At 38.7% G+C, this 14582-nt stretch overlaps 1 protein-coding gene across 7 annotated transcripts in view; it reads right to left on the bottom strand.

The window, feature by feature from the left end:
* Anks1b (ankyrin repeat and sterile alpha motif domain containing 1B) overlaps nucleotides 1–14582 on the bottom strand; it is an 896366-nt gene that overhangs the window by 685234 nt on the left and 196550 nt on the right. For 6 of the 7 annotated variants that reach the window (XM_038314479.1, XM_038314480.1, XM_038314482.1 and 3 more), the window contains exon 9: nucleotides 5908–6051. The exons of the other annotated variant lie outside the window; for it this stretch is intronic. In XM_038314479.1, coding sequence (XP_038170407.1) covers nucleotides 5908–6051 — 144 coding nt within the window. The remainder of the gene's footprint in view (nucleotides 1–5907; nucleotides 6052–14582) is intronic. 7 annotated transcript variants of the gene reach the window in all.

Below are 14582 nucleotides of genomic sequence, written 5' to 3'. Positions count from 1 at the left end.
ACATATTGAATTTGCATTCAAATAGATGGAATTAGAAAACACTATCCTGAGTGAGGTAACCCAGACCCAAAAAGATGAAAGTGGTATGTATTCACTCAAAGTGGATACTATCTGTAAACAAAGGATGTTGAGCCTATAATTCATGATCCTACAGAAGCTAAATAACAAGGTGAACTCTAAGAAAAAGATATATAGATCCACCTGGAAAGGGGAAATAGTCAAGATTGCCTGACAAAATTGGAGAAGAAGGGAGGGTAGAAGGGGAAGATGAGGAGAAAAGGGGGCAGGCAAGGAGAACTTGAGGGAATGGGATAGTTGAGATAGAGAAAGGACAGAGATGAGAGCAAGGAAAGACATATCTTGATTGAGGGAGCCATTATGGGGTCAGCAAGAAACCTGGCTCTAGAGAAATTCCCAGGAATCCACAAGGATAACCTGAGCTAAGACCCTAAGCAATAGAGGAGAGGGTGTCTGAACTGACCTTATCCTGTAGTCAGACTGATGAATATCTTCAATATCAACAGAGAACCTTCATCTAGCAACTGATGGAAACAGAGTTAGAGACCCGCATCAGAGCACTGGACTGAGCTCCCAAAGTCCAGTTAAAGAGTGGGAGGAGTGAGAATATGAGCAAAGAGGTCAAGACTATGAAGGGTTCACCCACTGAGACAATTTACCTGAACTAATGGGAGTTCACCAACTCCAGCTGGACTGGGAAGGAACTAGCATAGGACCAATCTAGGCCCTCTGAATGTGGCTGACAGTTGCATGGCTGAGACAGACTGAGGGGCCACTGGCAGTGGAACCAGAATTTATCCCTACTTCTTGTATTGGGAACTTATTCTCTTTGGATGGATACCTTGCTCAGCCTATATATTGTAGGGAAGGCCTTGGGCCTTCCCCAAAGCAATGTGCCTTACCCTCTCTGAGGAGTGGATGGGGGTGGGGAGTGGGGGTTATGTGGAGGGAAAGGAAGGAAGGGAGGGAGTGGGAACTTGAAATGGTATGTATAATGAAAAAAAGATAGTTTGTTCTCTTTTAATTTTTTTTTTTTAAAAAATGCAACAGGAAGAATACAGAGAGGAACTGCTGTCTTCAAGCTCACGGTAATGTTTAAGAGTGGCTTCATCCAGACCAGCGAGGCACAGTGATGCCCACATACAGCCACGCCTGAATGGTGACTGTAGGCACGGCAGGCATTGCTCACAGCAGTTTCATACTCTCTAATGACATGCTGCTAGCCAAACCGGCTGCTGTCTGTGAAGGCTTGGCCAGGTATGGCCGTGCCACGCTGGAAAGAGATAAGCATACGAACATCTTAGAACTAACCAGGCTACTTCCCTCCAAGTCTGTACAGGCAAGATGCCATAAAAATAGTTCCAGTGATGCTTGCTGCTCCTGGCCACACCCTGTTTTATCTTAAACCGTGTCCTTCTTCAGATAGATGGGCAAACCTTGCTTACGATCCTGAAGACTCCAGGGGAGCTGTACAGGCCCTACGGCTGGGGATACCCTGAATCCCAATGTGTGAGGAAAAACTCAAGAAGCCAGCAGAAGTCTTTGTACAGAATAGAAAATGAGACCACGGTGCTTTGGGGAGACCATTTTAAGGGTCATGGAGAGCCTTGAATGCTGAGACCCCTACCCCTACTTCTGGACAGGCATGATATTTGGAAAGGCCCAAGGTGAAACGAGCATCATTTGGAGACCATTAACTTTGTGAACATTGCTAGCACTTCAAAGGAGAAATGTTGTCTGTGACATGCCTAGCACGCTGTACACAGAGTTAGGGGCATAGCTGTGAAATCCTAGCACGCCGTACACAGCGTTAGGGGGGTAGGAACCACTGTGGTCAGCGCTGTTGAGACACAGATTCGAATGTGGGCACGTTTTCCAGAAAGGGCTTCTGTGGCTTGGCGGCAACAAATCTCAGTGTTTCGTAATAATCACCTGATTTTGTTTAGGGTTCTGAACCTTCATGGGTTTAGGAGGAATTTTGTTTGCAGAGGTGCTGGTCCAGTCACAAAGAAAAGCTACAACACCGCATGATTCGCTCACAGGCGTGGACTTGAAAGAGCCCATCATTTAGCCTGTTCGGTCCATTTTTAGTATTGGAGGAAGGAAACAAGAAAACTAAATTCTGAAATATTAAGTTGGTTCAAAACCCAGACTGAAACTGAGATTTAGGCTTGCGTTCTCATTTTACAAGTTAAATTATTGTTTGAGCTTAAAAACATTGTAGGAATAGATATATAGGTAACGTGGACATTAGGTGAGTACGTTCTTTCCATGAAATTCAAGCTCTGGAAGCTCGACTCTATGCTTTAAACATATAATATATTTGATACATGTGAGTTAGATTCAATTAAATTAAGTAGGAGAAATATGAAACACAAGCTGTTGTGTACATTGAATATAGTCTTTACACATCTGGGCGTGTAAAATGTATAAAATGCCATTTAATGGCACCAACCACAAAGTAACCCATAGCAGACTATAAGGAAATAGCTATTCATTAAGATTGATATGTATATACTGACTTTAATGGTCCTCAAAATATGCTATAAATATGAAAAAACAGCTCCTAAATAAAATATTTTGTAGGTTGGATGCTTTAGTTTTAAAAGCTCCAAGGTTATATTATTGAGAAAGTATATCTAATCATAGGTTCCTTTGGGCAAAGTACCCAAAATGGAAAGACATTAAACACCTTAATAGTTTTACAGTGAAAATTGTTTCAAGTGGCATGTTATTCCATTTCAATACATCTCATTTGATGCTTGATGGTGCTCTAAAAAGTCTGAAAGCAATCATACCGTCAGCTCCTCACAAGTGGGGACCCAGAGCTCACTAGCGAGTGAGTCCTGGCTAATCACTGAGTAAATGGTTATCAAGATCCCTGTGCATTCTCTATTTTCTTTTTTTTAACTTTTTTATTTTTATTTATTTATTTATTTATTTATTTATTAAAAATTTCCACCTCCTCCCATCCTCCCATTCTCTTCCTAAGAGAAGTCAGGGTGCCCTGCCCTGTGGGAAGTCCAAGGACACCCCTCCATCCAGGTCTAGGAAGGTGTGCATCAAAACAGATTAGGCTCCCAAAAAGCCAGTACATGAAGTAGAATCCAAACCCGGCGTCATTATCATTGGCTTCTCAGTCCGCCCTCATTGTCAGCCACATTCAGAGAGTCCGGTCTGATCACATGCTCATTCAGTCCCAGTCCAGCTGGCCTTGGTGAGCTCCCATTAGAGCATTCTCTATTCCCTAAGGCTTCTCTGAAACAGAAATACTGGCTTCCTGAATCTGTGTCTTTCCAGAGTTTATACCCCTCTGGTGATAAAGCGTTATCTCTTTCTGCTTCTGAGCAGAAATCCGGGTGCTCACTGCCACCTTAGAGTAAGTCACAAAGTCTCCTTAAAGTTCTGAAATAACACCCATCCTCTCGCCTCTTCAAAAAAAAAAGTTAAGAAATACTGAATAAATTAAAGATGAATAGTTTTAAAATATTTAAAATCTGAGATCTCAGGGTGGCTAAATCATATGCTCAGAACATCCTGTGTAATGGCTTGAAGATGCCAGTTACAAACTATATAAAGTACACACAGGACCCGAGAGATGGCTTAGTGGGTGAAGTACCCGCCATGGGAGCCTGGCAGTCTGAGTTCTATCCTGGAATCTAAATAAGGACAGAGGGAGAAAAAACGACTCCTTGGAGCTGCCCTTTAACCCACACACAAGTACAGTGGCACATGCATCCACACCCACTGATAATAGAACAACCTGAAAGATGTGTTTGTGTGTGTGTGTATTAGCTGTAAAACTGTACAATTCTTTCACGTTACTTTTTGAAATAAAAACATACATATATAGATATATGACTTATTTATATGTATGTAAAGGCGAGCCTATGAATAATCGTACCCAGGCACACAATACACATTCTCAAGAACTTACATGAGAAGAACATTAGCGAGAGCCCCCATATCAGGTTTGCTAGATTAAATCCAATTTTAAAAATACTGCACCACAAGTAAATACGTATATTTAATATTGAAGCAATTAAAGCTAAATGAGAGCACTTTTCAAACTAGGCATAGTAATTATAAAATATAAAAGTTAAAAAGCAAACAATCAAGTCAGGTAATAGTTTTAATATAATAACACGGGGTAATAGTACTAACACTATGTCATGCTGTTTACACATTAGGAAAGCAGAAATAAGTAAGCTCTGAAAGTAATTCCAAAACATAAGGATGAAATATAATAAGAGGAATGTGTTATTGCTTGTAGGACAGTTTAGGAAAACTAGGTATTAACAAGCGAAATCCAATTTAGAATAGTATTTGTAAGTGAAGTTAAAAATAATTCTAAAAGCAATAAATTAAAGGAAAAATAGCTTCGAGAAGTTTAATGAATTTTATATTAAAAAGCTACACAATGTAACTGTGCACATGCATGCAAATTAAGACAACAGAGGAGCTGACGATTAGCAACACTTCATAAAGAATGGAACTACTGAAATATTAGTATCTAGAACATCTAAGAAATTTATTGAAGCAATACCAGTCTTCACAGACAAATAGCCAAAGAAAAGTCCAGCATTTAAAAATTATAAATCGGGAAAAAGTTAGTACTAATACTTAAAAAATAGAAAATACTTAAAGCAATCATTAGTAATGTGTTGGGTAAGCAGATATAGTCGTAGTATTAATGATTTGAGTGTCAGAGTGTTATTGTAATGGCTCTGTAACTTTATTTTAGGGGTCCTGCTTTTTAAGGTTTATAACCCAATTTAAAAAAAAAACACACTTCTACAAAGATTGGAACTTTATTAAAAATGGGCAAAGATGTTCATTATTATAAATCTGTTAATCAGGTTAGGATATTCATAAAATGAAAATTTGTGCTTTTTTCCTTACTCTTCACTCTTGTAAACATGGGTATAGATTTTTTTCCTGTGCAAGACATGTCTGCTGGCTCAACACTATTCTGACTACAACAAGAACCTCGCTGCTATGATCCACAGATAGTGAACATCCAAGAACTGATTTTCCCTCTTCACAGCCCATTATTTATTAATATATTACAAAAGCCCAATGGAGAAATTTGTAAATACTATCTATCAAGTTGAATAAATATTTAGCGTTCCACGTCAATTCTTATGGGATTTAGAAGGTTATGGCCAAACTCCGTGACATAACCATGCGGAAAACAGTGGTTTCTAGACACAGGTGCAAAACATGAAAATTATATTTGTGATATACATTTTTAGACAAAGTGATTTTTGTCTTTCCTAGACTTCTTTTCTACTTATTTTCAACATAGTTGATCTTCTTTTAGCATTACCTTCATCTGTATAAAGTTTATCTCATCTCATATAGAAACATTTTTTTCAGCTTCAAATTTCCTAACTCTATTATTTAATTTCTGAAAATTAGGGCCCATAATAGAATAAAGATGATTTAATAAATAGTGAAAATGTTTACAAATGTATAATCAATATTTTAGTGCTCTGTTCTCATTTTAAAAACTTCCCAGTAAGACTTAGGATATATTCATATTATTCCATAATGCGTCCATTGTGCTAAGAAATTATATATCATTACTGATGCTTTTAAACAGCCTAAAACAGCCTCCTCTAACCACAGCTTTACACTGCACCTTACTATTTGCTTAAAATATTGTTCTTTTGAATGGAAAATGTATGAATCAGAAACACTAAAATGTATAGGAAAAACTGAGTATCACAAACAAAATTAAAAATCATGAAAATTGTGAAAATTCCCTATATGCTGCACTGACACACACAGGAAGCTAACTAAGTACATTTCTGAAAGGAAAAGATTGAATCACAAAAAAAAATATTCTACCATCTTACATTTACCTTAAGAGAAGCAAACCTTTACCTGTGCAAGCATGGGAAAGCCAAGGTTCCTACATCCGTTACAAGGAGTTAGTGCTTCCCAAAGTCCCGTGGGCCCACAAGTGTTTGGATCCTCCTCCTCTTCTTCCACTTCTCCTGGTGACAAATTTATTGTAGATGAAGTTCTCTGAAACCAAATTTATATATATTATACCAATATATTATATCAATGTTACTTATATGTCATAACATCAATCAAATCACAGTTGAACGCTTGCGTACCTTAGCAAGTCGGCTGCCTTCTAGGCTTAGTTATCGGACCTTGCCATCTTGCATTTTGGCCTTACTAGGCCAAAAATACACAAAATTCAATTAAAGTTCGAAAGTGAAGAAGATGGGTGAGAAAGACGTAAATGAACCAAGTTTACAATGGGTAACAGGACATGGTAATGACCCAAGAAAATGTGTGAACAGCAACAGATGAGAAAAACCTTATGGTGTGTCAAGAATCTAAGCTTCGTCATAGAATAAAGGGAAGAGTAGCAAGGAGGCTAATATGAAATGGTTGAATGAAATAGGAATTATTGTAAGAAATCCTTTAAGGAGGCCACCCAAAGCAAGCCCCACAAAGTATTTATGGTGTATGTGACAGGAATAGATAATACTTTAAAATTTTACCAGTAGATTACATGCCGCCCATACACACTTAGCCTCGCCATCTCCCAAGTCCTACTAAAGTGATTGCGACGGGTTTATACAAATTCTTAAAACAATGAGACAAAGGGCAACAAGATCAACAGAAGCAGATGAGCAGAGCCAACAACACGCGTGGACAATGACGGGTGACTCAATAAAGAGACAGGGAGGTCTTAGCTAGGAATGAGAACTTGAAAGAAAAGTGATTGCATGGTTGAGTAGTTGGAGAGATTGACAGCTCGTGAAGCTGTGAGTGGATGGCTTGAAACAGGATATAAACTCAGCATCAGAAGGGATATACCCAAGCCCAACTTCTCAACAAGGGAACTGGGTTAACAGCTATCTCTTTGTAGTAAAGGAAGACCCACAGCTTACCAAAAGTGCTTCATAATCCACGATAGCTAGGCTTATATTTCCTAAGGAGAGGACAAGAGTATGCTTTGCTATAGCCACTAATTTTGGCATGGTCTGAATATGGTTTATCATCCCCCCCCCCCCCACACACACACCAAAACTCACGTTGTAGTTCAATGCCCACTGTGCAATACTAAGAGGGTTGAAATTTTATCCACACATGGAGTCTGGAGGTGGGGCCTTGGAAAGGTGAATAGACAGGGTCATTAGGGTAGAGCCCTCTGACTGAACACTGGTGGATTTGCCAGCGAAGAGACCATCACCAGATATGGCATCTCAACCTTATATACCACCAAAAATGAGCCAATATATACCTCTCTTCTTTAAACGTTATCTAGCCCATGTTACTGGGCAACTAGTAACAGAAAAGGGACTAACAACGTTCCTGAGAAAGATTATCTGTGGCAAACAATAAGGAAATGGTAAAGTTGATATTGTTATCAATACTGTCCAATCATAAAACATTTCTTAATGTTTCAGCGACATAAAAACAAGAGTTGTTATCTATTTGAAGAAAGCTTCTCATAAAACAAACTAATTTGAATTACATTTTCTTCAGGGGGATAGAAGATATTCATGAAACAAGAACAGAAGGATACCATCAGATACATGCATTCACAAATAAACACATATGTATATACATACACATAAATACAAACACACACTGCAGAGAGAACTTGAAAACCTGATGACATTTGATAACAGATAGAATACAAAAAGAAATTAGAAATTAGGAAAACGAGGGGATTTGAAAGGCCCAAAACTTAGCAATGTGAGAAAGAGAATAGAGATAAGAAGGTCAAGGAAATGACAGATGAAACTTTTCAGGAATTAACTAAAAAGTCTATTACAAAAGACCCCGCTGAACACTCAGTGGATATGATTTAAAAAATACATATGTATAAATTTAAAAAAATAACAAATGCTGGCTTGAACGTGGGGAAAGGGGAAGAGTTATTCACTGTTAGTGGAATGTAACCTGAGGCAGCCACTATGTAAGTCAGTCGGGGGGTTCCTCACAAAGCTAGATCAGTTCTACCATAAGTTCTGGCTGACTGTTCCACTCTTGGGCATATACCCAAAGGACTCTATATCCTACTAGAGAAATATTTGCGTAGCCACACTCATTGCTGCTTTATTTACAATAGTCAGGAAATGGAAACATCCTAGATGCCCATTGATGGATGAATGAACAATGTAGCTGCTATACGTTTCCATAACAGAATATCATTTAGATGTTAAAATGAAATTATTAATTTTTCAAGTAAATGGATGGAGCTGGAAATATTCATTCTGGGGAAAATAAAATCCAGAACCAGAAAAAATGAATGTTACATATTTTTCTCTCATTTATAGACGATGGCATTGAATCTTTAGATATTTGTGTTTCATTTGAAATACACACAGAGGTCAGCAAGGGACCCTGGGGGAACTTTAAAGGGAGGGGAGATAGAAAGAGTGGCATAAAGGGGGAAAGATGAATAACAGAACAGACAGGATTAAATGGGGTGTGGGGAGGGAAGACAGGATAGAGAAGGGGACACTAGAGGCTTCGGTCCTAGTGATTAGCTTTCATAGTGCTATATGGTACTATGCATACTACCAGAGAAGAAAATTAATCATCAGTTTTACCCAACTGTGAGCCCTGTGAGTTAAAACAATAACCTGCTTGATAAGTTACGCCCACTGGTACAATATTGGCATGACAATAATGGAAGTAACCAAGCACTTTCTGATGGTGTTTATGACCTCATTCACAAGATGGAACTATACTTGGCACCATTATCAGAACTAGAAACCTGTGGATAGATAGACCATAGACAGGCCCTAAGGAAGAACCTACCATTCTTTTAAGTAGATTTAGTATTTAACCAATTCCTAGTATCTTATTATTTTACCTGCAGGTCAGTGAATCTCTCCGACCTCACCGGACAAGCATCTTTGTGCAGTAGATGGTAACTAACACAGAGACCCACAAGTCATCATGATGAAGAGAATTAGCACTGCACAGTGCTCAGCTCTACACACTACTTCTATAACACAGGCCATCTTCCCAAGGTTCAGGACCGTGACAGTGAATGATTAACAAGGAAATCATTTTCCAGACACAACAGGGCAGCTGCACATACTACTGTAACAACACACACCCTGCAGAAGTCCAAGTCAGACACAATCCAAGCATGCAGCAAGGAGGGAGGCACTAAGTCCTGCCCTTAGCTGAAGAGCTACCTGCAATTAGCAGCTGCTGGGGAGGTTGTTTTAAGTGTGTGGTACCTGCTAGAGTGACCACATCCTGTGCATGCCCACGTCCAAGAGTAGCAGAAATGGGCCTCAGTGGGTTTTTTGTTTTGCTTTGTTTCTCAAAAGGTTGGGTGTGTAGGGAAGGGAGTGGATATAAGAGGAGATGGGGGGTGAGTATAAGCAGACAATTCTCACAGAATTTATAAGAATATCCTTTAAGGATTTTTTTTAAATTAAAAAAATTAAACTTTGTAAAGGTCTTCAGGATGCAGTGTCCAGGGCGACACTGATGGACCATGGTCGTTAGGGTTGAGTAAAGGCATTGGGTTTTAAAAGTTCTCTTCCCGCTATAAATGAAACTGCACCCACATTATAGTTTTCCCTTTATCGATTGCCAATAACTAGGAAATAGAACAATTAAACAATTAAATAGAACAATTAATTTGTTATTGCCTCACATTGTTCTGAAAAGTTGTTATGTGGCTTGTATCATCATGGGACCATTTTCTGTTAATTATTCTATTCACAAAGCAATTGTTGAGGCAAATGCTATTTTTTTTCTTGCTTTATAAACAAGAAAACCAAGGCAAAGAGAACTTGAATAAAACCCAAGGTCACAAAACTGGCAAGTGACGATAGATAGACAGACAGACAGACAGACAGATAGATGATAGATAGATAGATAGATAGATAGATAGATAGATAGATAGATAGATAGATAGATAGATGATAGATGATAGATAGACAGATAGAGATGACAGACAGACAGACAGATAGATAGATGATAGATATAGAGATAGATAGATAGATAGATAGATAGATAGATAGATAGATGATAGATAGATAGATAGATAGATGATAGATAGATAGATGATAGATAGATAGATGATAGATAGATAGATGATAGATAGATAGATAGATAGATAGATAGATAGATAGATAGATAGATAGATAGATAGATAGATGATAGATAGATAGATAGATAGATAGATAGATAGAGATGATAGATAGATAGATAGATAGATAGATAGATAGATAGATAGATAGATAGATAGATAGATAGATAGATGATAGATAGATAGATGATAGACAGAGTGATAGATACATAAATAAATAAAAAGTTTAATCCCAACTGCCAGCCTGAAAACCTTCTCTCACCTTCTTATACATAATCCTGTAAGCAGTAAGTAATTAAAGAACTAGGCTGTACTTTGAACAAAATATGCATGCGAACTTTCTCACTCTGAAGACCAAACCCTCTACTTTGCTAAATCGAAAACATTAATCTAATGCGTGGAACTAGGAAAAAAAAACATCATCCTGAATGAAATAACTCAGACCCAGAAAAGCAAACATAGTATATATTTATACATGGATGTTACTTATTAAACCATTGATAAGCATGCTCTAATCTTGTTGGGAGCAGTGAGATGCCAGATCCTGAATGTCTTGTAATCCCCTAATCTGAGTGCCTACAGCTGCTCTGAGCACGAGACCTTCAGGAGTTCCTGATGGCAGGAGAGTGGTTTCTGGTGGGTTTGGCTGGGGCATGGCTATCTCTATATAATCTGCCCTCTGAACACAATAGGGGGGCATTCTTGGGGAATTCAAGGATGACCTGTGTCGCTGTGTCTGTCTGTGTGTGTCTGTGTATTTTAACCTCCAGCCCCCTTGCCCGAAGCTCGCGCACGAACTGGGTGCCAGCGCAGACACAGGGGCGCGGTGCGCGGCATAATCTGTATAACCACAGAGGTTAGATAGAGAGTAATGGACTAGAGGGGAAGGAGTGGATCTCCCTAGGAAGGGGAAATAGAATGTATAGATGTGAATGGGATGGAAGGAAAGAGAGATTGTGATCAGAGAAACAAACAGCGAGGGGAAGCAAGAGGGGGTGAGGAAGGGGATACGTGGAGGAACAGCAAAACCGAGGGCCATTTGAGGGGTCGTATGGAAATCTAATACAGTGGAAGCTTCCTATAATAGATACATATATGAAGGTGCTCTAAATTAAATCGCCAAATAAAGGAGGGGTCAGAGCCCCAGCTGAACATCTCTGGCCACCAAAATGAAGTTTCCAGTGCCGGGAATAGGTTACATCTAATTGAGTTGTTGGCCAAAGGGGTACCATGGAAACCCCCAAAACAAACAAGGTTATTGCCAAGGTTATTGGTTGTTCTCCCCCAAATTAACGGTAAAGTCCTCTTACTGAAGACAACACCTACACAGCTCACTGAACATGAAGAAGTCGAACTGGTGCCTATTGAAAGCCCTCACCACTAAGGACTAGTGTTAATGGTACCAGAAGGTACTCTGCAAACTACCAGAGGAAAAACGTGAACACCAACCCAGCTACAAGCCCTTCCATGCACAAGAGTGCCCTGCCTGCAAGATCTGCTGGTGCAATCGTGGCACAAAGCTTGTGGGCACAACCAACTAATATCTGATTTGAGTTAAGACCCACTCTAGAAGATGGAGCCCACATCCAATGCTAAAAACTAAATGGGCCAGGGATCTAGGGTAAAATAGATACTACTGTTTGCTAAAGAGACATATCAATAGACATTTGATATAATTGTATATCCAAGCCTTGTTCAGCCATCATGACAGAAGTTTCTTCCTGTAGTAGATGCAAACAAATACAGAGACCCATAGCCAGACCATCTTCAGAGAAGCAGAGAACTCGGAACACTCAGCCCTAAAGGGGATATATCTCCATCAAATCCCTCACCCTAAGAGCTCAGGGCACTCAGTGGAAGAGGAGGTGGGAAGAGTATAAAGACCAAATGGGATGGAGGACATCAAGGACTCAAGGAATTCTATACACAACAAGGATGGCAAGCATATGAACTCACAGAGACTGTGATGGCAGGCACAGGGTCTGCATGGGTCTGCACTAGATGGGGTTCTAGAGCTGAGAGGAGAATGGAAACATCCCCATCCCTAAAATTGATAGCCACTTGCAAATAAAGAATAAGTTTTCTCAAGGGAGTCTCACGAGAGAAACAAACTAGTCTTAAAGATAGACCTCATGCCCAAAAATAGACACTACAACATGAACTCTACAGCATCCCGGGATTATTTACCTCTTAATGTTAAGTCAGGGCATTTCCCCCGTATCTTATAGGTCTTTTGCGTATTTAGTATGGCTTCCTGTTTGGGGTTTTTAGTGGTACTCCCAGTGTGTGGACATGTGTGTCTCTATCTAGATGCATGTCTTATGCTTTTTCTTTGGTTCTTTTTCTTGGTTTTGTCATATCCCAAGTTGTTTGTTTTTAAATGATCTTATTATTAATCTTTAGATGCCTGTTGGTTTTCTATCAAGAGACAGGAGTGTGAACCAAGGTGGGAGGGCAGGTGTGGGGGAACTGGAAGCAGTAGGGGGAGGCAAAATTTGAATCATAATATACTGTACGGAAAAGAAATCTTTTAAATAAAATAAAAATAACTTTAATATAACAGGAACTTCTTGCGCACGCGCGTGCGCGCACACACACACACACACACACACAAGATGAATTTAAAAGTTCAAAGTCATCTGCCTCACCAGTTCACAATGAGTTTATTGGTTTGGTCATCAACAGGAATCCCTCATGCCACTATAAAATGTTGCATAATCAGCTAAAAATCTGTCACTATTCATAGATCAACATTTCACCACATTGATTATTTTTGGGTGCTGCAATTTAACATAATCAATTATACAGTCAACTTCTTCCCCATATATCTTGTTTTTGAAAAACAGTCTGTTTTCACCTCAGCCCTGTTCATATGTCTTCAATTATTTCCCGATGAATAATAGGTGAATTATTCAATTTATCTTAAAGGTTCTGTAATCAGATTATTCTTTAGCTTTTTTCTCAGAACTGGAATTGAGTTTAGAGTTCTTATTTGCTGAGCAAGTATTCCTCCACGAAACTACCACTTCCAGACCCTTTTTTTAAAATTAAAAAAAAATTGTATTGCTTATCCCATCTATTATTTGCTGTTTGTTAGCAACTTAGCATTTCTAGATGATTTGGATTCTTTTGCTTCTCTTTTATTTACATTTTTATAGAGTATATTTTAATATTTTCCCCTTCCCTGAATTCCTCCAAGATCCTTCCCATCTCTCTGCACAGCCAACTTCAGGGTCTCACTAAGTGCCCAGGCTGGCCTCAAACTCATGTCGTAAATACCTGGGGTTACAAATCAAGCACCAGTCCTCTCCTTTGGCATTAGCATTCATTGCATTCTAGCCAGCCCAGGCTACAGTCAGGTAGAATTGTTTAGCTTGGCCTGATCATGCTCGACACTTTTATACATGCCTCCCACCTTACTTTTCTATTCCACATATAGCAGGGGTTAAAATTACAGCTTCTATCATTAGACAGTTCTAGATTCAAGTTCAAACTGTATCATTTTCAGGAGATCTGACTACTCTCAGCCTTGCTTGACTTATTCATACAACAAAAAAAATAACACCCAACAGTTCTTTTTCCTCATAATCAGATGAGGCAATAGATAACATAGCGCTTGAAACATAATAACATTTCAATATTTATTTTAGCTAGTATTTTCTTATAATCCCATTGATTCCAATGTAGTTCAGATTTTGCCCTTTATGTAAAATGTTCCAGATTTCTCACAAACAGAAATTACACCACTCTGTTCTGCATGTCTGTTCTTCCTTATGCAAACATGTGTATTATGGGGTTTCACAGACACCTTGAAATAAGAGATGGCACAGTGTCAGAATGCATTAGCTTCTTTGAAGTCAAACAGGAACACGTTAAGTCCTAGTTCTGTGCCTCCCAAGCTAAATGCCTTTGAGTAAATACTTGATCCTATTATTAAACCTCAGTAACCTTGCTTGCCAATGTAGATACAATAAGGATTCCTTTTGTAGGGCTTTATCAGGATAGAATTAATTCCCTGACTAGCATGTAAAATCGTCACCACTGATAGCTTCATTATCATTATCATGGAAGAGTCATAAGTGCACACAGTATGCTCCAGCATTTACACACATGCACAAGGGTAGCTAACTCCCCTGTTTAATTTTAATTTATTTAAAAAACAGCACAGCCTTCCTCGTTTCTGCATCATGTAAAATGTGTTGTACATAATAAACTTAATAAATATTTATTAAGTGAAGTTCTGGATGAATAAACTATTATTTTGATTTTACTACCTAGAAATTTTATTAAGGGTTGTACATAATTGTATCACAAATATCGTGACTGATATTTCAGTTTTATTTTATATTAACCATTACAAGTGGCTATAATGGAAATAAGGAAACAATAGTGGATGAGCACTGCCCTCTAAAGTCAGAATAGAAATCTGCTATGTAAAAGTGTATTGTGCAAAAAACAACAACGTTTTTAG

This window comes from Arvicola amphibius, chromosome 17, assembly GCF_903992535.2.
Source record: "Arvicola amphibius chromosome 17, mArvAmp1.2, whole genome shotgun sequence".
Taxonomy (NCBI): Eukaryota; Metazoa; Chordata; class Mammalia; order Rodentia; family Cricetidae; genus Arvicola; species Arvicola amphibius.
Note: the sequence above shows the minus strand (reverse complement) of the source record. Positions and strands in the feature narration are given on the sequence as shown.